General features: G+C 38.6%; 1 protein-coding gene across 1 annotated transcript in view; it reads right to left on the bottom strand.

Annotated features, from left to right (window-relative positions):
• LOC124800886 (integrator complex subunit 9) overlaps positions 1-23812 on the bottom strand; it is a 110085-nt gene that overhangs the window by 80566 nt on the left and 5707 nt on the right. The window contains exons 4-5 of the mRNA XM_047263031.1: positions 12736-12937; positions 4519-4652 (exon numbers count right to left, since the gene is read on the bottom strand). Coding sequence (XP_047118987.1) covers positions 4519-4652; positions 12736-12937 — 336 coding nt within the window. The remainder of the gene's footprint in view (positions 1-4518; positions 4653-12735; positions 12938-23812) is intronic.

The raw sequence follows: 23812 nt of genomic DNA, 5'->3' as shown, positions 1-23812 counted from the left end.
CACAGTGACCAACCCCAGCACTTCATTTATCATTGTTTCACAATACTGTAGGCAATTTGCAGTAAGGCACTTGATTTTATGATTGAATTGTATCTTAACTGTCTTGTTCAATTCATCATTTTGGAACCATATTAAAATTTATAGTTTTGCCGCACCCAAAAACCAGCTGCTCTGTGCAGTAATACAGTTCAACTCCCCTCTACAGCTAGTATTGACTGGACCCAACACACTACCCAGTATATGTTTCTTGGCTAAAAATTGTTTTACTAAAAATTTAGCATCAGAAGATTTGTGCTGTCACTAACTTTTGCAACCAGTTTCTAAGGTAAGACTAGTACCACTAGTTTGTTGTTCCTCTTACACCTACTGCTTCTAACCAGTAGTATTTTATGGTCAATAACATCAAAATCCTTCGAAATATTAAGATAACACAGTTACCCTAATTAAGAGCTTCAATTATCACTTATGTGAACTCTGTAACAATCAATACTGTATTTCTTCCACTTCAGAAATCAAATTGTGATTCACTGAAAAGGATGTATTTATTTATGTCATTCATTAGTCTATCATGACCCAGTTTTGAGAATGCAGACAGTAGTGAAACTAGCCTGTAGTTTTCAATACTCTCTGTATTACCTTTCTTTATTAAGGATACAACTAATGCATGCTTTAGGTACTCTGGAAAAAATGAAATAAAGAACTCAGTTAATATTTCTCATATGCTGTCTGTGTGTGCCTCCAGAACACAGACTGGTGACCGGATCTATCACTGCTGACATCTTATTTCTAATTTCTGTATTAACTTCCTGACTTAAATCTCTGTTGTGGGAAACATCATTATTGTGGTTGCTGTGTAAGTCACTGTGAGTGATACATATGTTTTAGAAAGATTTTGCTGCAACTCCTTTGTCATACCATGGAAATGGTCATTTACAAAATTTGCCAATTCCTTTGCCTATTATAAAGAATCTGCATCGACCCAGGGAAGAATTGTCTACTACTGCCACTGGCATCAGAGCTATTTTACCATGTACTTCTTCATGGTGCATTTTGGTTTGCCTTTCTGTGGTACAGTAATGTCACCTACAAAACTGCATGCACTTCTTACTGTGGCAATGTCTGCTGTAGTTCACACAATGCTTAAATATTTCACTGAAACCAGGAGGGTGCTAAAATTACGCAAACTCATTCACAAACAAGGTACTTGCCCGAACAAGATACTTGCTTTGAATGATTATATGCTTTGCATTATCAGTTTTACATTATGCCCCAACAAAAGCACGACAGACACTCCTTCATAACAAATAAATAAATAAATAAATAAATAAATAAATAAATAAAAATTAAACTGACATATTCTGAGAAAGTGATCCCATTAATCTCTGAGGGTTACAACACCTAGAACTAAAATCAACTGCAACTGGGTTGTATAATAGGATTCCTTTATTTTATTCAGTGGTCTATATTGCTATTGATGTATTTGTGCTAAATCGATCATAAATCATATACCGTAATAGTAATTAAATGCTATGCTGGCAGTTACAGATGAACAACAGTGAACACAGAAATGCTGATGTAATAAAATGGATAACCAGTACAGTTCGCCCACAATGAGAAGACTCTTTACTGGTTCTGCCAGTAGTGGAGAAGATCAGCACTAATTGGAACATCTTCATTTGTATTTGAGGGTGTCACCTTCACTTTTGTATAAGCACAAAATATTTGTAATGGTGTCAGCATCAGGTGGGGGGAATGGGTGAGGGGGAAGGAATCGACACTCTCCTCCCCTCACTGCTCATATCCTCACAAAGTCTTATTTATTCATTTACTCTCTCTCTCTCTCTCTCTCTCTCTCTCTCTCTCTCTCTCTCTCTCTCTCTCTCTCTCTTTTTCTTTATGCTTGGAGCCAGCAGTATAATATGAAAAATAATTATATTTACAAAATAGGTTACATACTACAAAAGTTAGATAAAAAATTACTCATCGAGTGGAGGCAGAACACACACATAAAAGCAAGGTACAATTAGGCAATCTTTCTGAGCCAGTGGCTCATTCAGCAGGCACAAGGGTTGAAGAGGAAGGAAAAGGATAGACAGGTCTAGGAAAAGGGCTAGATTTCAGAAAAGTCACCCACAACAGTGGGTCTCGGGAGACTTACCGCAGGGGTTTGTTGAGGACTGCAGTGAACGAGATTTGAAAACCTGAGAGCTTACAGGTGGAAGAATATCAAGGTCTGCTAAGGTAATAAAAATGAGAGCTTGGGGTTTAAAGTTAAGGGGTTAATCTACTTCCTATTGTCTGTAATTTCACTTTTAAATATTTTCTTTGCCTGCTTGTATTTTCCCTAAAAATCTGTTCAATAGCAGCTATATAAAGCAGGTTTAGATCATGTATATTCTTGCTGAGCCTATCTGACACAGTGGGAGCTACAGCCTACAATTATTTGCATTTTAGCAATGCTTAACAACCTTTTAGGTTTCTCACCAGGCTTGAATAGAACTCATTACATTTGCTGTCAAGACCCTTTCAGCTTTTACACCGAGTCACTATTCTCCTCTGCTAGTTTATATTTAAAGGCCTTAATATTTGATATATTCAGTTTGTTTCTGCAGAACAACCTTTGTTATTTTTGGTGTAGCTCAATTTATGTACTCTACCACCTGAAAAAAGTGGTCAGAGTAATTAAAGTCTAGGTTACTACACTTTACCTTATCTATAATATTTCTGATGATTGCAACATAATCTATTCTAATGGAGCATGTGTCATTATTGTCCGAGTGTACTATATTTACAAAATTATCTGAGCTTGATACATCAGTGAGCTTCAAATTTACTGCTTTATTAGAATTTGCATCTGTGTTAATGTCACCAAATATAGTAACGTCATTAGGACCAGTCTGGCCACCTATTCTAATAAATCTCTCAACAAAGCACGTTACATCTGCATTTGGTGGACGATACACCCCAATCACTTTACGCTTATTTACCTTAAGATCATTACTGTGGAGCATGACACGTGTCATTTCAACTGAACCACCTGCAGAGTGGTGTTCAAGAAAAGATTTTTTTTAACTACTACATGTTTGCTAACAAACTCCACACCACCATCTTAATGGCATTGACTGCAACAACTGTTTGCTAATAAGTCACCTTCTAATCCATAATTTATTATAGATTAGAATCTGTAACCAACATAAGAGTGGTTTGTTCCTTTATGAATATTTGTAATAAATTCAATCTGTGTCTGAGATATCGAACATTAAAATGCATTGTCATTAACAGAACATCTTGCTGATTTAACACCTTGCACAAATTACATTTATTTAGGTTACAATTTTTACAATCACCTGTAGCATTAACTGGGTCTTTAGTAACGTATTGCAATGACTGGTCATTTATTTCGTAGTTACAGCTTTCCGAACAGAAGTGAGGTGTGTGATATATATATATATATATATATATATAAGCCTCTTGCTTCTATCTAGGGTAACAGGATCGTCCTGTTTTAAAGATTTCTCGCCTGATTCATTTAACTTGTAGCTTGCCCTTCCCTTTTCTGTTGAAGTGCAGTCCATGGCTTAAGTGTTCATTATAGTTCATTTTACTTAGGTCTAGCAACAGTATGCAGTTAAACCTATCACATAAATTTTTAGCTCAGACTTTTACTTCTTTATTCATACATGATGTGGAGGGGGAGAATGGAGAGGGAGTGGGGGATAAATCAATCCCTCCTGCCACTCCAGAAAACCACTATGCAAAAGATATTTTTATGGCCCAACATTACGTATCTTTAGGATGTGAAAATTCAGGCATTGTCAATAAAAATACTTGAAACCAGAAAAGTCTCCTCATTCTCTCACCAGGCAGGTCCCTTCTTAATACACGACCTGAGTGAACTGCACCCCTCCTCTCCCTTCCCTTCCCTTCCCCAACCTTCCACAATCAATCCCCCTTTCCTCCACAAGAAAGGAGCATAAATATTCCAAAAGGTAGGTATTTCTTCCTACAAGGAATTTCACCTCATGAAAGTAAGCAGTGAGCAGCCATACTTCCTCCATGTAACATTACTTTCCTCAAATTAATTTCCATTTTGATGAGCAACTGTAACTTGCTGTACTTATAAGGATGATATTACTGCACAATCAATCAGTAGGAGCATATCACAGCAGTGTGCAGTTTTCCTATGTTTGACAGTCCAATAGAACAGGGGACACTGCAGATAGCAAGCACATCAATGATCATAACACTGTGAAACTGTAGTACAACTTGCTCACATAATGGGCAAGATATTTATAAATGATTTGGACAGACTGTTTACAGTATCACAATAACTTCGTTCGTATCAGTGAAAATTTTGATACAAAACAAATAATGTAAAACACTCTTTTCCATGGGAGACATGTTAAGTATAATTGTTAAGTGTACTGCTGGGTAGTATCAACTGACTTGCCTGAGCTTTTTTTCCTTATGCAAAAACTGTTCATTGCTTCAGCTAAAATTTATAAGGCTATAATTTACCTTGGATGTGTTGTAAGTGTTGAGGATCCACTCACATAGGCAATCTTCTCATAATGCGAACTTATAACCCAGTTGCTGGAGCCCAGGCAGTAACCTGAACTCACAGCCATCACTCCCAAACCTCCATACACATCCTAGTAAACAAATAGAAAACATTGACAAAAATATAAATGATAAAACAATACTAATTAATGGAGTGACAATCACAAGCAATGTTCACTATAGTGCAACAAACTGAACGGAGGCTGATCAATGAAATGGCAGAATTACTGCGTATCATACAAGTGCAGAAGAAATAACACTCATATTTGAAGGAATCACTTTCACACACTCACCACAATAAAATCAACAAACAAGGAGCACAAAAGAACTGATAATATATGATACACTTATTCAATTATTTTCGAAGAATAGTTATTTATCAGATGGACAGCAGAAATATGTACAAATGGTTACTACACAAACACACAGCTACTCTTATTAATTATCTTCTTTTCTCACAGTTACCTCACCGCCTTGCTTCACAAGCACATTTTCACCGCTACCGAAACCAATTCCAAAACTACTGATTCTTCTGAAACTAAAGAAAGGGATGTATCTTTCATCCCACAACACGATCCCTGCTTTGAATGAACCAACGAACTTTTCTACTGGGTGGCGATTTTCTGAAACTGTACCCCAAAACCATTACTCTTCCCATAACAACCTGGCCAACCCCTGTGCTCCTCTTCAACTTATCTCTGTTCTGGCTGATTTTGTGATGGTCTTCACATTACTGATCTTTTCACCACTACATATTCCAGCATCATGACTGGCAATACTTATTTCTTCAAATCAAGAGCTGATGTGATAACATCCTCATGAGCCAAAGCATTATGACTATCTGCTTGATTGTGGAATTGGGGAATGCAGTCCAGCAGCAATTCTGAATGGCAAGGATTTGACAAGTCCCTGGTGGTTTCTGAAGGTGTGTGGCACCTAATATCTAAACACAAATTGTGTAATTCCTGTAGATTATGGGCCAATGGCCTGCAGGTATGGAGCTCGTGCCCAATGGCATACTAGATGTGCTCCACTGGGCCCAAATCAGGTGAATTTGGTGGCCAAGACATCAACGTGAGTTCACTATTATGATCCTTACACAACAATGTCAGTAAGTCACCAAGTGAACACACAGGGGGTCTTCTGCTGTGAGGCTCACCAGCTTTGCCATTTCCAAAATGGTCATTCCCAAATGCTGGGCAACAGCAATCACCTCATTATCGAAGTTGCTTCTACCAGAGGATATCTCAATTTGTAGCCCACATCATCATTAAAATGATTCACCTCTGGGCTACTTACATACATTCCTTACCATATCATGTGCAATGCCAGCAGGTAGCAGTCTATCTGGCAGTCGGCAGTGGTCATAATTTTTGGCTCATTAGCATGTGTGTACACTGATGCACAATCATTGTTCAGTTTTCTACACTGATAACACTAATCAACAGTCAATGTAAGCTACAAACAGCTTATGTTGGTACAAAATTCCACTGCACTAATCCTCTAAAACACACTAGTCTTGACTCTTGTGCCTGCTTCACCAAATATTCAAATCAAAATTCCAATGAGGAAACTACAAAGCATTATTTTCCACTTTCTGCAGCAGTCATGTAGTTTGGGGCTCGCATAGCTAAGAGCCACACAAATCAATTACTTTTAACTGTTCTTCCAAGAGCTGGCTTACTATAATTCCTTCATTCATGTTCAATAGCTTGTCTGTAGTAGGAGACAGTGCAAAGTGGAACTATTCCTATTGTGTGCAAAGAAAGAGGAAAATTAGCCACCTTCCAGAAACAGCTGGAAGATACCTTTACCACAGTCAACAGGTCTCAGGCTACTGCCCTGGGATTCAGTGGTATGGTATAGACTGCACCTGTGGAGTCGCAAGGAATCCCTTATGCCATTTCATTCCAATGTACTCGTCACAGTTCCACCAGCGAGGGCGCTGCTTCCAGGTAGTGTGGTCCATCTGTCACCGTGACTGATGCATACATGGCAATATTCTCAGTGCACTATGGCAGGGTGTGCGGTACATGGACAGACGTTTGATTCTCAAAATTAACAAATGTAACATTGTGTGTAAATTGTTGAAAATAGCCACTATTGTTGGATTACACAATTAGTGATTATCACTACTAAAGGATTATTCTATGGCAATGCTGCGTCTTCGTCCGACCTCGTGGACATGCAGAAGTACTTGCACAATATTCCCATTTAGCTCTCTTTAAATATGAAGAGATATAAGATAAGCTCATGACAAGGAGGAAGAACAATAGTATTGTATTACAAGATAAGCAGTGATCATCTCGAGCACACCACATCATGTAAGTATTTAGGGGTACTACTAACTATCTATATCAAACGGGATAAACACGCAAAATTAGTATTGGGATATGGAACATAAGATGTGGATTTTTTGGGAGGGTTCTGGAAAAAGGACTGCACTTGTAAAGAAAATCAGACAAAAGATATTAGCGCATCCAGTTCGAAAGTCTTGCTTCAATGTTTGGAGTCTTCTGTGTCATGTGCCTTCTTCATGTGGCAGTGCAAGAAATTTAACATGCCAAGGAATTGGCAGAGTCCTCTAACATCTCTAAGCACAAAAAATTGAGGATGGCTTGCACTTATCAGGCAGGGGATGTGAGCTATCAGTGAAGATGGTATGACCCAGGATTACCACCTTACTAACTCCAAAGAAGCACTTTGTTATTTGAAAAGACGTTGGCATCTCAGAGGCATTTGAAGACTGTACGGAGGCATTTGAAGTGTTCCTTGGGCATCATGGAGAAAACGAGGACTTCATCCACATACACAAAATACCAGGCCAAGCCTTGCAAGATGGCGTCCAGAAAGTGCCGTCACGTTTAGGCAGCATAACGGAGGCTGAAGCTCATGAAGACACTCTTGTACAAAGTGAATGGCCTGATGATGGCAGTCTTCTGAATGTCATCATGTGTGACGGACTCGGGATGAAACCCTTGACACAGATGATTGTGCTGAGGACTATAGCTCCAATCAACATGTTATTGTAGCCTGCAAAGGAGCGGCGGCAGGAACAAGTAAGGAATGGAATGAGCATTTAGTAATCACTGCACTGGCTCCTGCCATACTTCTTAACAAGGAAGGACAAAGGGTGTGTTACCATCCCCATGATCAACAGGTTTCAGATGCTGCCTTTCAATGAAACTGAGCCAGTGGGACTCACTCCATGTTTTGGGGAAACCTGCTCTGTCCTGTGACAAGATAAGGCAAACGCAAAGGGTAGGAGTCTATTAATCACTGGCACTTTAAAAAAAAAAAGGATAAATAATGGTACCCTTAGGGAAACGACAGCAAAGAACAACAGGTGCAATACGTGTGTACCCCTGAAAACCACATTCGACATGTTCACAAAGCTATTCCAGAAACCACTGAGGAAACAGAATGTAACCAACTGCAAACTGTGGCACACATTGGAAAAAACAATGCCTTTCATCTGGGCTCCGATTTCATACTTATGTCATTCCACTAACTGGCATGGGAGGTTGAGAATAGTATCCTTGCACAGTTTCAACAAAGCTCAGTTCACTTTTCCATAAGCTCTCCAACCATACTGTAATCATCAGTGGAGGCTGTAACCATCCAACAATTTTTTTTTTTTTTTAAGAAAATTGCACTAGCTTCTATCGAAGTAGTTCCCTTGGCTACCTATACACAGTTGCCAATGTTTCTGGAGGTCTTGGAAGAAGGGAAATTTTCAACTGCGATGCATGTAAGATCATTTGTCACAGACCTTCGGATATCTGCAATATTTTGATTAAGCTTTCCTTTCAGTCGCCTTTTCACTTGCAAAAAAAAAAAAATCACAAGACGAGGACTACTCCATTCAGCACTCTGACACCCCACATGAGGATCATACTGGTAGCACCAACTTTTATCCCCAGCAATAATGTTGTGGTATCATGCCTGGCTCTACCCAGAAGTTCAGCAGAGATTCTTCGTCTTTCCTCTTTCTGTTTGTCTGTTAATGTGTGATGGACAAGTTTTTTTTATTAAGTTTCCATTTCTGTAAATCTTCGCGTAAAATCTTATAACATGCGTCACAATTCAAATTAAGTTGTTCTGATACTACACGCACAGTTACATGACAGTCTTCTTGAATAGCTGCCTTAAACACTCCACTTTTGCATCAGTGTGTGCTGTAGATGGGCAACCAGCTCTGGTATCATCTGGCACTAAATCTCTGCCATCACAGAAACTTTTGTGCCACTCGGAAACATACTCCTTGAAACAGCCTTGTCTGCATATGCTAGCTTAATCGTTGTCCATGATTTTCTGAGTTTAAATCAGAACTTAAGGTTCACTCTTTGCTCCCAAATCACAAGCCACTGCCACCGTAACTAATGTGCCAAAAGCCCAAACAGTGTACTGCTAAGCACAACCCTACCACCTAGCGAATGTGTGTGGAACATGGCCAAGGTTATTTGAAGAATGATTACCAAAGGGCAACTGCAATAAGTATATATGTTCAGCAAAGTAGATAAGAAAGCAGCTGTGTTACATCTGAATGAAGAACTTTAAACTTGCAGCATGGCGCAGGAGCATGGAGAGAAACTATGGTTCAAGTTTAAAAGAATAGCTGAGGTCACTTCAATACATAACATATGCAGTAGAACACTTCATGATGGGAGGGACCCTCCATGGGACACAGACACTGAAAAACTAATGAAACAGAGGCTATTGCATACTAGGTGTAAAACAAAGCAGAGGACTATAGATAGAAAGATGCTCAATAAAACATGTATGCCTGTCGAAAGAGCAATGCATGAAGCCTTCAATGACCACTATAGCAGAATACTGTCAAATGATCTTTCACAAAACCCAGAGAAATTCTAGTCGTATGTACAGACTTTGTGAATCAATGGTAGTGTCCAGTTCCTAATGAGTGAGACAGGAACTGAAATTGGGGGTAGCAAACCAAAAGCTGAAATGCATAACTACATCTACAAATATTCGTTTACAAAATAAAATCCTGGAGAATTGCCTCAATTTAATCCCCATATCACTGAAAAGATGAGTGAAGTGAGTGTCAGTGGCATTCAGAAACAGCTGAAACCTTTAAAGCTGAACAAAGTTCCACAACTTGGTGGAATTGCTATCAGATTCTATACTGAATTTGTGGCTGCGTTAATCTCTCTTTCAGCTAAAATCTATTGTAGATCCCTCAGACAAAAAACCATGCACAGTAGTTGGAAAAAAGCACACGTCACACACATTTACAAGAAAGGTGGTAGAAGTGATCCACAAAACACCACTCAATATCCTTGAAATTGATTTTTTGTAGATTCTTAGAACATATTCTGAGCTCAGACATAAAGAAGAGAGAATTACCTCCTCCATGCCAACCTGCATGGATTCCAAAAAAATTTATCACGCAAAATGCAACTCTCACTTTTCTCACATGACACTATGAAAGCTTTGGATCATGGCAGTCACATAGACGCAGCTTTCTTCATTTCAAAAAAGCAAATGACTCAGTACCACATCTACACTTATTGTCAAAAACACAATTATAGGGTTTATTATGCTAAATTTGTGACTGGAGTGAGAACTTTTTGCTAATGAGGGTGCAGAGTGTTAACTTGGTTGGAGAGTCATTCTTAGATATACAACTTCAGATGTGCCACAGAGAAGAGTGTTTGGACCGTTGCTGTTCATGTTGTATATTAATGACCTTGCAGACAACATTATTAGTTTGCAGGTGATGTAATTATCTTCATGAAATACTGCCCGAAAGAAGCTGCATAAAATTTTAGTCTGATCTTGACAAGATTTCAAAACGGCGCAAAGATTGGTAACTTCCTTTAAACGTTCAGAAATGCAAAATTTTGCACTTCACAAAATGAAAAAACATAGAATCCTATGACTATAAAATCAATGTGTCACAGCTGGAATCGGCCAACTCATACAAATATCAGGATGTAACACACTATAGGGACATGAAATGAGACAATCAGATAGGCTCATTTGTGGATGAAGTAGGTGACAGACTTCAGTTTACTGGTAGAATACTGGGAAAATGCAATCAGCCTACAAAGGAGATTGCTTATAAATAACCTGTGCAACCCCATTCTAGAATATTGCTCAAGGGTGTGGGACCTGTACTGAATAGGACTAACGGGGATATTGAACGTATACAGAGGTGGTCAGCACAAATGGTCACAAGTTTGTCTGACATGTGGCAGAATGTCGCACAGATGCTGAAGAAACTGAACTGGCAGACCCGGAGATAGACATGAACTATCCCGAGGAAGCCTATTTACGAAATTTCAAGAACCTGCTTCAATTGAAGAAATATACTGCAAACCTCTATGTATCACTTGCATAGGTATTGTGGGACAAGATTACATTAATTACACATGCACAGAGGCCTTTAAACGATCATTCTTCCCATGTCCCATATGTTGGTTGGGTTGTTTGGGGGAGGAGACGAGACAGCAAGGTCATTGGTCTCATCAGATTAGGGAAGGATGGGGAAGGAAGTCGGCCGTGCCCTTTCAAAGGAACCATCCCGGCATTTGCCTGGAGCAATTTAGGGAAATCACGGAAAACCTAAATCAGGACAGCCTGACGCAGGATTGAACTGCCGTCCTATCAAATGCAAGTCTAGTGTGCTAGCCCCTGCGCTACCTTGCTCGGACCCCATATGTGAATGAAAGGGTAAAAGACACTAGTAACCTGTACAATGGGGATGTACCTTCTGCACATTGATTTGCAGAGACTAGATGTAGACATAGGGGAGGTATTTGATGCCACTGAAAGGACCTGGAAAAACCCCACACTCCAGTAATGTAGCATTTCGATGGAATGAACCATCTGGTTGTGACAATACAGACTCTCAAATGAAAACGATGTGTTGGAATAAACAGTAAGATATCAGCTTGCAAGAAATGTAATGTGATACTTTATGTTTAATGTTTTTCTGCCTGTCATACCAAATAATTTGTTGTTTTTGTTTATTTGTATTTTGTACTCGCGTTTAACTTTTTCCTTTCAAGCAAAAATAACCCTTTCATATAAATGGATGTTTTGTTCTCAACAGTGGTTCATGTTACAAATACAGTACAGTATATTCCATGAAAACTAGAAATGTAAGGAAACTGCTTTTTAAGTGTAAATACCTATTTATCAATGTATTTAAAAAATCCATCATCTGAGCACTAATGGGTTAATGTGTCATGAACATACCAATCTGCTTGTAAGAAAGGCAAATTTCATATGGAGACTCACTTGTAAAATTCTATAGGAACGTAATTCATAGACGAGGAGGTAGCTCTCCGAAAACTCTCATTTCAACAATTTCAGAGTATGATTTACATAATGAAAAATTGTAACTGTTACTTATTTTTAGAATGTGTTTTGAGGATTTAGTCTAATTTTCAAGAGCATTGGTTTAAGTAAATATTTTCTGTGAGTTCTGTTTGTGTGATTTTCTGCTTCTCTTTAACTGTAGTTGTCTTTTTGAGTTTATACTGCAATCAGAAAATTGGACAAAACCCATGAGTAATTTTTGTCACTATTACACCTTACTATGTAAAGCTGACAGCGGAGATAGAGAAAATTCAGAGACGAGCCGCATTTCATAACAGGTTTGTTCCACACGAAATTGTCACTAAGATGCTCATACAGTTTCTTCTTGGGTGTGTAAGACACAGCAAAAATTTCAAGAATGCAGTTTCCAAAAAGAGTTAAGTAACATATTACTAACCTCGCATCTTAAGCTGACTATGGCAATAACATTATAGCAATTTGTGAATGGAACAGAAAGAGGCAAAGCTAGAGCAGTGCACAATATATTGTACAGTGGCTTGCACAGTACAACTGTACTCTGAGCAAGTTGATACTAAAGGCCTTACCAAATTCCTCTACTTGTTTGAGCCAAGCTTGAAAACAAATACAGCAACAATGTAGAATTATAAAACATAAAATATTTACAACTGACCAAATGAAATACTGTACAGGAAATTTCTGAACAAACATATTAAAAAATAAAGATAAAATAAAACAAATAGAAACACTGTATGTCTGATTCGTTAGAAATCCATTTCTCATACCTATTTGTAAAGCATAATTTTAGAATGTTTTCAATCACTTTTTTTTATAGCAAAAATACAATGTAGTAAGTGACAGACCTACCAACTTCTCATTATACCCCACCATTTGTATTCTTGATAAACTGTCATTTACTGTTTGCATATTGTAAATATGCTTCCAGTTTCGAGGCTTTTGACTGTCACATAAAGGTGGGGGCAGGACATGCAGCTGTTCCTTCCAATGAGTAGCAACTGTGGCCTTTGGTGTTTGTTCAATATGTTGAACCAGCTCTTCAAGAAACAACCTACATCAAAATAAAGCAAATAAATAAGAAAAGATCAATCACAACATACAATGACACAAAATTAAATGAACTGAATGTTGACAAGTATGATAAAATCCTAAGTAACTTTTCAAAATGTGACTGCCTTATTTGAACAAGCACTCTTAAGACAGTATTATGGAAAGGACCTTACAGAAGGATGCTGAGTCACAGACAGGCACAAGAAAGAGACTGCGGACCCCCCGGACCCCCCCCCCCCCCCCCCCCCGCCCCTCTATGATGTCCTCACAGATAGCGCACACAACTGGATTGCACAAGGTCGGGAAGGAATCACATCCTTTTCAAAGGAATCACCCTAAAACTTTCTTGTCTGAAGTCCAGAATACGGACAGTGCCACCCAGCACACTTATCCTCTGTAGTTACACAGCTTGGCAAATTGTCAGTTTAGTGCTGCCAATGGTACATTGAATACAGGTAACCAATGAACGAGGAGAAAAGGGGTGATGTTTTTTTAAAGTTGAAATTTGATATTCTTCACGGATACACGATTTCTGTAGGGTCATAGATAGTTGCTTTAAACTGCAACTTCAACTTTTGTTCCTTCGGGGAATGAAGCTTATGACAACGGTGTGACCTGTAGCATAGCCTGTAGTCTAGATTAAGCTGAAAGATCAAAGTTTAGATGCTAGTTGATGAAACCAATGAATATAACAACACACTTGACTACAGTTAATGAACTGATCATGGTATGTTTCTGACCTCAGAGATAAGAGGTTGCCACATTTCACATTAGTTTACATTGTAATTTTGGCTGTACATCATACGCAGCCAAAGTATTTTTACTGTTAGGACAAATATTCTGTAAATGTTTGGGATTCTCTCTGTATTATTAAGGTTACTGTAACCAATATGGCCTATGACCCAATGAGGCCTAATTTCTACTTTCTGACAATTGCAATAGGAATCCAAAAACACTTAATTCTGTGGGCAACCATAACAACCTCGGCACATTAGCAATTGCACAATTGTTATGACCCGTTTGTGAAGGACTGTTGAAAGCAGATGTGTTATTTTTACTTTTGTGTTTTAATTCTCTACCAGTAAGATTCATCTGTAATTCATACATTCAAATTCTTTTACAAATTTGGTACTGTTCATGATAGATACGATACACTGTATAGCTTTGTACCATTAATAACATTTCCCAATAAATTTAAACTTGTCTACCATTTTATGGGAAATTCTTTTTCATGAAGGGCCTAATGGTGAACTATTGTGACCGGATAGGCCACTCTGGGTATTTACGTTATTGGTTTTTAATACATATATTTTTTAATTTCATGTATTAGGCCTATTCCACAATCTACTGAGAAACAAGACAAAATGGCCAGGATGATTTACTGAAAGCTTTAGATAAAATCAAATGTCTAATTACAAAGCCAAAAAGGAATTTGGTATAACATGAAAGACCCATTCACGGACACTTTACATCTGGTTGCGAAATCAAAGCTGAGTTGAAACATAACATCAATCTAAATAAAGAACAGCATGACGATTTATGTTATTGAATTATGCAGCTGGCAGAAAAGTGAGGTTTCCTTTAACACTTAAAATTATAAGGTTATATGTTTGTAGACTTTGCAAGAAAAATAACATTAGGCATGAGTTTAAATGACATTAAATAATCGCAAGCCAAAAACAGACAAGAACATTTCTAAAAGTCAATGTTGCAATTTCAAGGAGGACATTGCAAGATCTAGTGACCAAAAAGTAAAAAGAGATTTTCAAAAATTAAACCTTTAAATCTGATTTTGCTAAATAGGCATTTTTCCATAAACAAGAAAACCTACTGCATATGGATGAAAGAAATGCAAATTAATTTTGCACAAAGAGTCAAATGTACTAGCAAAGAGAGGTAGACAGAGTTACTATCATTGGCAATGAACATTGTGCACGTGTGATGATCGTTCTCATCCTGTCCGGCAAGTCTCCATGACTGGCAGTTCTGGCTGACTTTTCTGAAATCTACGCCTTTTCCTAAACCTCTCCAGTCCTTTTTCTTCACCCCTCTTCCTTCCCCCTTCAACCCTTCTCCTAGAAGGAGCCACTGGCTCCGAAAGCTTCCACAAGTATAACCTTCTTTTATGTGTGTTCTCTTGGTGCCACATTGTGATTAGAATTTTTTATATATCTGATGACATCATATTGTCTAGTATAAAAGCAATGTGAGCAGCAATTTCTCATATGATCTTATGCTGATGACTTACCAGCAGACTCCGTTTGTTTTATGACTGAATGAACTTCCACAACTACAAATGTTTGTTCTTGTTAAAACATTCTGGGCACCATAAAGGAACTGGTCACCGTGTAACAGTTTTTGATGGACATTGTGGAGATTATTGGGAAGTATGACATTGTTTTATAATGCTTAACAAGCACAAACCATGAACTGCAGCTGCTTGATAAGGCAGAGTTTCATTCCCCTGAACATCACTGGGATCAAGAAGTGATGATTTAATGGCACAATCATAGTGAGAGGACATTAACCAAACAACACTTTGGAAAAATCAACGACTATGTGTAAGATAAAGTCTGCATTTAATGAAACAGTACTGTTTCCATACAATCGTAGGCAATTCCTGAAACTGCATTTGCATAAGGCATTTTCTGAATAATCACATTCTGAAATTTTAGAAAACCTCAGGGCAACAAGTCCATCATCAGAACTGAAAGAACCTTTAGCTTCACAACCTTGACCAGTCAAGTGAGTTAGTTAAGGATCCTTTGAAGCCAAGATCATCAGGAGAGTCGTTTAGGAAACGGTTAGGAGTGTGCTTATTGCCACTAAATACAGCTGACTGACTTAAGTAAATAATTTTAATTGCTCCAAATATTGTTGTTATGTACTCAATTGATTGTAATTTGCAACCAGTTACAATTAATTGCTGTGTCTTCAAAAATAACAAAAAAAATTAACATTAGATGAGTTATATGGGGTACAATTATCTTATTATTATTATTATTATTATTATTATTATTATTATTATTATTGTATCATTACTACCATTAATCTTATTAATTCTTTTTTGTGTCCACTGCATATACTGTGGTTATGTAGATTACCAGGATTTGATTTGATGATAATTGTTAAGTCAATGCTATAAATATTATCCGTCTGCTGATATCTTGTTAGATATTTACAACCTGCTGTTTACACCCCCCCCCCACCACACACACACACACACACACACACACACACACACTCTTCCATCACACTTCACTGTGAATGGTGCCATTACTGGTCTACAAAACACGTAAGTAATGACATTACCCTAATTTATACTCTGTGTCTTCAAACAATGAAAAATCCAGCATGGAATGCAACAATATTATGAAATAGGTAAATGCTACTCACCATATAGCAGACACACACACACACACACACACACACACACACACACACACACACACACACACGTACGTGCAAACTCAACTCTCTCACACAGCCAGTCGCTGGCAGCTAAAGGCAGACTACGAGCAGCAGCAGCACTGCATGATGGGAGAAGCAACTGGTTAGGGGTAAGGAGGAGGCTAGGGCATGGAGGGGGAGAAATGACAGTGTACGAGTGCGTGATGGTAAAGCGTTGCTGGGAGTGTGCTGGGACGAGGTGGAGAGTAGGTCAGCTAGGTGCAGTCATGAGGTAAGACTGAGGGCAGGGGAGGGGGGCAGCAGAAAAGTCTGAGAGAAGAAAAAAGACAGGGTTCGTTGGTGGAATGGAGGGCTGTGTAGTGCTGGAATGGGAACAGGGAAGGGGCTATATGTGTGAGAACAATGACTAACAAAGGTTGGGGCCAGGAGGGTTACAGAAAGATGGGTATTGGTGGGAAGGATCCATATGGCACAGGCTGTGAAGCAGTCACTGAAATGAATAATGTCATGTCGGGTGATGTTGGTAGCAACAGGGTGGTCCAGTTATTTCTTGGCCACAGTTTGTTGGTGGGCATTCACGAAGACAGACAGCTTGTTGGTTGCCATGTCCACATAGAACACAGCACAAGGGTTGCAGTTTAGTTTGCAGATCACACAATTGGTTTCAAAGATAGCCCTGCCTTTGTTGGGTGGGTGATGTATGTGGTCTTGCATCTAGGTCTATTACAGGAATATGAGCCATGAGGTAAGGGGTTGGGATCAGGGGTTGTGTAGGGATGGACGAGTATACTGTGTAGGTTTGGTGGACAGCGGAATACCACAGTGGGAGGTGTGTAAAGGATAGTTGGCACAGGATAGTTCTCATTTCATGGCACGAAAGGTAGTCGAAACCCTGGCAAAGAATGTAATTCACTTGCTCAAGTCATGGGTGGTACTGAGTTACAACGGGAATGCTCCTCCGTGGCTGCAATGTGAGACTTTGGGAGATGGTGGGTGACTGGAAAGATAAGGGACAGGAGATTTGTTTTTGTACAAGGTTGGGAGGATAATTATCGTCTGTAAAGGCTTCAGTGAGAACCTCGGTATATTTCAAGGGGGACCGCTCGTCCTTGCAGATGTGACAGCCACGAGTGGCTAGGTAGAAGGGACTTCTTGGTATGGAATGGGTGGCAGCTGTCGAAGTGGAGGTATTGCTGGTGGTTAGTAGATTTGATATGGACAGAGGTACCGATGTCGCCATCTTTGTGTTGGAGGTCAACATCTAGGAAGGTGGCTTGTTTGGATGAGTAGGACCAAGTGAAGCGAATGGGGGAGAAGCTGTTGAGGGTCTGGAGAAATGTGGACAGGGTGTCTTCACCCTCAATCCAAATCGCAAAGATGTCATCAGTGAATCTGAATGAGGTGAGGGGTTTAGGATTCTGGGTGTTTTTTAATTGATTTAGAGAAACCATGGGAAATATTACACTGTTGAGATTGCTGCTGCATTTTAATGTGAGTTATGACCATGCACAGGAAATTTCAGTCATCTCAAATAGATGCTTGCAGTTTAATACATAACTGAACCTTTTTTTAATTATAACATTCAAAACATGAAGAATCAACTTTGCTGTAATTCATCTCATGCTGAGCTCATCTATTATAATGCATTGGTGTTAGCCACAGGAATACCAAACTGCAGCATAAACATCATGGATTACCCGACTACACATATTTGAAGTGATTTTTAAGTTGTGCATGATGCTATTTGGAGGATTATTCCTTGGATTATATAGCTTGCTATCCTACAACCTTGATTATTTATTGTGTTTCATCTCCAGTTTCTCTAGCATGAAGCAAACCTTGTTCATGCCAGGAATTTAGAGACTCATTTAACCACCAAAAAAACTACAATGTATCAAAACCAGCAAATATTGTGAACAACATGTACTCCCCATAGCTACCAATGACAGACTTGTCACTGAAACATACATCAAGAAGTGCTAATGGGGGATGCTGCAACTGTATTAATTTATACAGACAATTTAGATACTTAAAATTTGTTTCGCTTCTTAGTTCAACACATTTTACGATGGATTCAAACAACAACAACACACAAAAATGAAAACTTCTGAGCAGTTAAAGGAAAGAGGGAGAGAACAGACCACTGATTTATCCTTAACGCAAAGTGTGGAGTGGCAGGTGACTGCATGAAGCACAATGCTGACTACAAGGCACTTGACCTTTCCTTTCTAACCTGAAGAAGAATGAGAGTTTGAAATACTATCAAAATTGCTTCTCACATTTTAAGCTGCAGTGATGAAGTGGCACAAGTGCATTCTACATCTACATCTACATTGATACTCCGCAAGCCACCCAACGGTGTGTGGCGGAGGGCACCTTACGTGTCCAAGTCACTAAGTAGCAGATAAGAGCAAGAATATCCCTGTTTACGGGTAGCCATGTTGCCTGCTTCCAACTGCAAAGTACAAACAGCCACAGGTGAAAACAATTGTCAACTACAGGTGTACAACACTGTGGCTTTACCATTTACACATATACAAAATCGTATTACGCATTTGGCTGAGGTAGATACAGCAAGCAGCTGCACCAAGTCCACTGTAACTATAAAAAACAAGGGTCGTCTTGTCACTTCTACTATAAACCTGCCAATAAATGCAGATGTATCTATTGTCACAAACCGGCACAGGTACCATGGTGTCTCCAGAAACCTTAAAAGTAATGCTAACTTTCATTACGTAGTAATTTTTTGTAGTTCAGAAAGTTTGTATTTTTTCCTGCAGACCATCAACTTCCTTACATTGTGTATTCGTTGGTCACAACAAATTGTGAAAGTAAGCAAGGACATAGCACCTATATCTTGCCAACACAAACTGATCTTTATCTATTAGTTGACCACGATAATATTGCACCTGGGAGTGAGGGTGCTTCAGTTGGCTTATGACGAGTTTTTACAATGATATTTCAAGAGGATTTGCTGTACCACTTGATAGCATACGCACACTTGTCCCAAAAGCATTCACACTATGACATTTTTCTTACCACAGTACTGTTTTCCTTAACAGCCATGGAAGGGCGTGCAAAATAATATTGTGGTCAGCTATTACAGGCTAATAACTACCGTCAACAAGCTCAGCACAAGCAAATGCTTCATACTTTGACATACAGGGCACAAGAAATTTATGTGCTCATGGAGTTTACTAGAGGAGGTAGGCCATTCATTCACTGAGTGCAAAATTAAAAAAAGTAAAGAGGACGGGCCTCTGTATTTGTAGTACACGGCTTCTGAAATATGAAGAATTCTGAGGAAATACTGAGATAAGACATTTATCCCCCTTAACCCTAGGATGCATGGTGCCAAAAACATACATGAATGCATATGCAGGGCCTCCAAGGCCCTGCCCTAATTTAAAATTTTCCTCTTTTTATATAATCATTATTTGGAGTAAAATTAATTTCTGTCAAATTTATTGTCATATTGAAAGATTCCTAAGATACAGTAACAGGATCTGGTGGGCCTGATTAACATTTTATTAATTTTTTAAAAAACTCTAAGAGTGAATTTTTATTAGTTACATCCATTTACATACAACATATACAAATAATTTTATTAATTCACTTATAAGTTGCAGTTTACATTTTATAACATTTATTACAATCAATTTCTTCAATGAAAACATACTCATTATTCACAATATTATGTATATAGGCAATATTTTGACAAAAATTTATTATTCATTGTTCACATAAAATTGCATTTTTCTTAGTTTTCAACATGTGAGAAACAAGAAGCATAAAGAATGCCACTATGTTCCTTACAAATGTTGGTTTTACACTTAATGCATGTCATAGCACTTTTACTGTGTTTATTATATGGACAATAATTGCATCTTCTTCTTTTTCCTGAAACAGGTAGTTGGTTTGGCAATATGACATATTTTTGAACACCACATCTTTGCATGGCATCAACGATTTTCTTTGGAAGATTAGGGATCTGAATACGAAGTTCCATTAGTGCTCTTACCGTTTCCTCTGCTAAATCTCTTGGGAACAAATGCCTTTTATCACTTCTTCCACTATGGTATGTCAGATGTTGGGCGGAAAATAAGATTTCACTGTTGATTGCTGCAACGTCCTTCATATTCATCCATAATGCAAATGGCCATCTTCTTGTTTGTCTCTTGCAAGTGTAATAACGAATTTTCTGGTCCATTTGATCTACTCAACCCTTCGTAGAGTTATAGAACTTTATTATATCTGGTTTCTTTTTTACATGAGTTTCATCAATGTTTATGTCGTGATGCATTGTGCTAATGAGAACTACAGACTTTTTTTCTTTTTGGAAACATAACTCACCATTGTAATGTCACCTCTAAATGCAAACAAAGAGGAATGAATCGCTCGAGGCAGATGGTTTCATCTCATTAGGGATTTCTGGTTTGTTTTGTTTAATTGTTCCCACCACTGTAATTTGCTTCTGAAGCATCTCTTCTGCCAGCTGCACACTAGTAAAGAAGTTGTCAACTGTAATATTTTTTGATGATCCTTCAATGCTTTTAGCAAGATCCTTCACCACATTCAATCCAAGATTTTTCTGAATAGGTTCATGGGGCTTCCTTCCCGTGTAAACAATTCCATCTAAATCATATGCAGATGTAGCATCACATAACCAAAATATTTTTATGCCATATTTGGCTGCTTTAGAGGGCATATACTGGGTCAATCTGCGTCTTCCATGGAATGGGAGTAGTTGGTCGCCAGCAGTGAGCGAATCATTGGGAATCATTCCATTTCTACGTTTGTCAAGAAATAGTTCCCATACACAGCGAACAGATGCAAGTTTGTCACCTGCAGATCGAACTTCAGGGGTACGCCTGTCATCAAATCTAATCATTCTCCTTATAACCTCGAATCTATTTACTGACAGGGTGGCCTTATATGTAGGATTTGCCTTTTCATCCAAGAATAATTCTCTAATAGGGACATCCCAACTCTTCTCAACACCAGAAAGCAGTCAAAGACCAAGAAAACCCTCCATTTCAGCAAGCGAAAAATTTTTCCACGTTTTACCACGTAAAGCAGCCACTCTTCTGCCTTCAATATTTGTGCAGTTGATGATTTCATCTAGTATTTCCTTGGAGATGAAATATTCCCAGGCATCCTAAGGTTTATAGGTTTTCAAACCACGGGCTGGACCAGGTGCCTTCTTTACGATATTATGGACAGGCGTACGAAAAGTTGCAGGAGGATCTAATTTCCAAATCGTTCCATTCCGACTAATGTATGTGTGGTCTTCTATACCTTTTTGTTGTATATTTTCAGACTCTGATGAAGTAATATTATCGGAAGGACTGTCATCTGCCTCAATATTCACATCTGCAGGTCCTTGGCTGATTCTTCACTACTTGCATCTTCAAAATTATTTCCTTCCTTGCAAGAATCATCTTCTTCAAACCACTGAGCCACAATACTTTCAAAATTAGCTGCATTTGCATGTACTGACTCTCTTGTTTTGCGTGTCGAAGCCATAGCAAAAGGCGTGTCTCTCGAACAGCAGCTTGTGCAGCACTAAACAAGTCACACTCGTAACAATATGGGCCTTGCAGCAACAAACAAACTACAGTAACAACGAGGCTGACAAGAGTAGCACAGGATAACAATACTATGCAATAATAAAACATTTGATAGCAAAAAGATCAATAATACACTGAGATCACCAGTATGTGAAAATAGTGTGCATTATTTTTTAGTTATACTATTGCTACTACAGCTACTGCTGCTGTTGGCACTCCTGTTGCTGGGAATACCACTACAATTATTGTTGAATTAATAACTGCTCCCAAACAAATGTTGAAGACAATATAGGCTAAAGAACATTTATAAATGTGTGAGGGCTTCTGAAGCCCTGCTTATGTGTTCACGGTGTATGGGTAAATGTATTGAATAATACAAAAAACTTAAAAAGGTATCTCGTTCAGACTTGATAGGAGGAATGTCATAGTGTTAGTGAAAGAGTACTGGAAAGCAGTTTGAAATCAAACAAAAAATTACAGAATTTTTTTAAAAATGAAGACTTACAAGGGCCTCGGAGGCCCTGTATATGCATCCTAGGGTTAATACATAAGAATGTTTTTGCAGTATAAAGGACACATGTACTGTGGTTTTCACTCTTATTTGCAACCATGTGTTGTATGATGTAAATGAGACACAGCTGGTATTTTATATCCCAAAAAAACACTCTGGCCTTACTGGGAGGGAAATACGGAAGCGTCCGATCCCGCCCGTCTGCTTTGACCCATGACGTCACAAATATGGCGGAAACAAAAACAAACACACACACTTTCCACAAGAAGCCTAATGACACTAACGGGACAAGCGCGGGAAATGGGGTGTTTTGGGTGGAGGGGGGGGCAAACTAAATATAAACAAATTTAGACACCTTGCATAGCTACAACGTGTAAGTGAAGACAGCCATGCATGAATACCCACCCACCTCACCAGGGGTCGTAACCCCTGCAACCCATAGAAGATAAAGATGCTTCAGTAGCTGATTAGTGTTTTTGTCTTTAAAAAAAAAAAAAAAAAAAATCTCACGGGATAGAACAAACAGTTCAGAAAGATAAATATAATAAACTAAAACAGAAATTGGAGGAAACAGATAATTAAAATAAGTAATAAGCGTTTTTAAATTAAAAAAAAAAATCTCACGAGATAGAACGCACAGATCAGAAAAGTAAATAAAATAAGATAAAACAGAACTGGAGACAGCCACACTCAAGCCAAACTCCGCGCCGTCATGACGTCACACACAACACCCTTATGTCACGGGTCAAAGCCGACGCGTGGGATCGGACACTTCTGTCGACCCACTGGTAGCATGTGTTGATTTAACTGAGAGCAGGGAACAGTGTAGTAGTTGACCCTAAATACTGGTCATTCGTATACCTGCAATTTAACAATGTTGTAGCGTGAATTATTATATGCGGAAAAAGAGAGAGAAGAGAAAGCTGACATTAAATGAAGCCTTTGAGACTGTTTTGCCAATTCACAACCTGACACTTTTCAACCTACCCTAGACCTTGGGCTAGACTACAGAACTGGATGTCACCACAAGTGAGATAATTAGGACTAACATTGACTGGCTTTGCCAATTCACAACCAAATTGTTGCCTTTCAACATACCTTATACTTTGGGCTACACTATGTATCAATCTGTCACCACAATCTACTTTTCAAAAAATAATACACAGGGAAAGCAAAAAATCTGTCAGTATTTTGTTGTCTTCTTTTGTGCGTGCAACTCATAACATCACAACACGATTACATCATGGGATGAAGTCAACATCTTATGTCAGCATGTTCAGTTTAACTGAATGTTGACAATAGTTATTTTGCTTGTACAGCTTTTTATGTAGGTCAAGGTGAGATTGATCTGTAGCATAGTCCTTGCTCCAGCTTGCAATGGAAG

The sequence above is a fragment of the Schistocerca piceifrons genome, chromosome 1, assembly GCF_021461385.2.
Source record: "Schistocerca piceifrons isolate TAMUIC-IGC-003096 chromosome 1, iqSchPice1.1, whole genome shotgun sequence".
In the NCBI taxonomy this organism is placed as follows: Eukaryota; Metazoa; Arthropoda; class Insecta; order Orthoptera; family Acrididae; genus Schistocerca; species Schistocerca piceifrons.
This window is presented reverse-complemented; position numbering and strand designations above follow the sequence as displayed.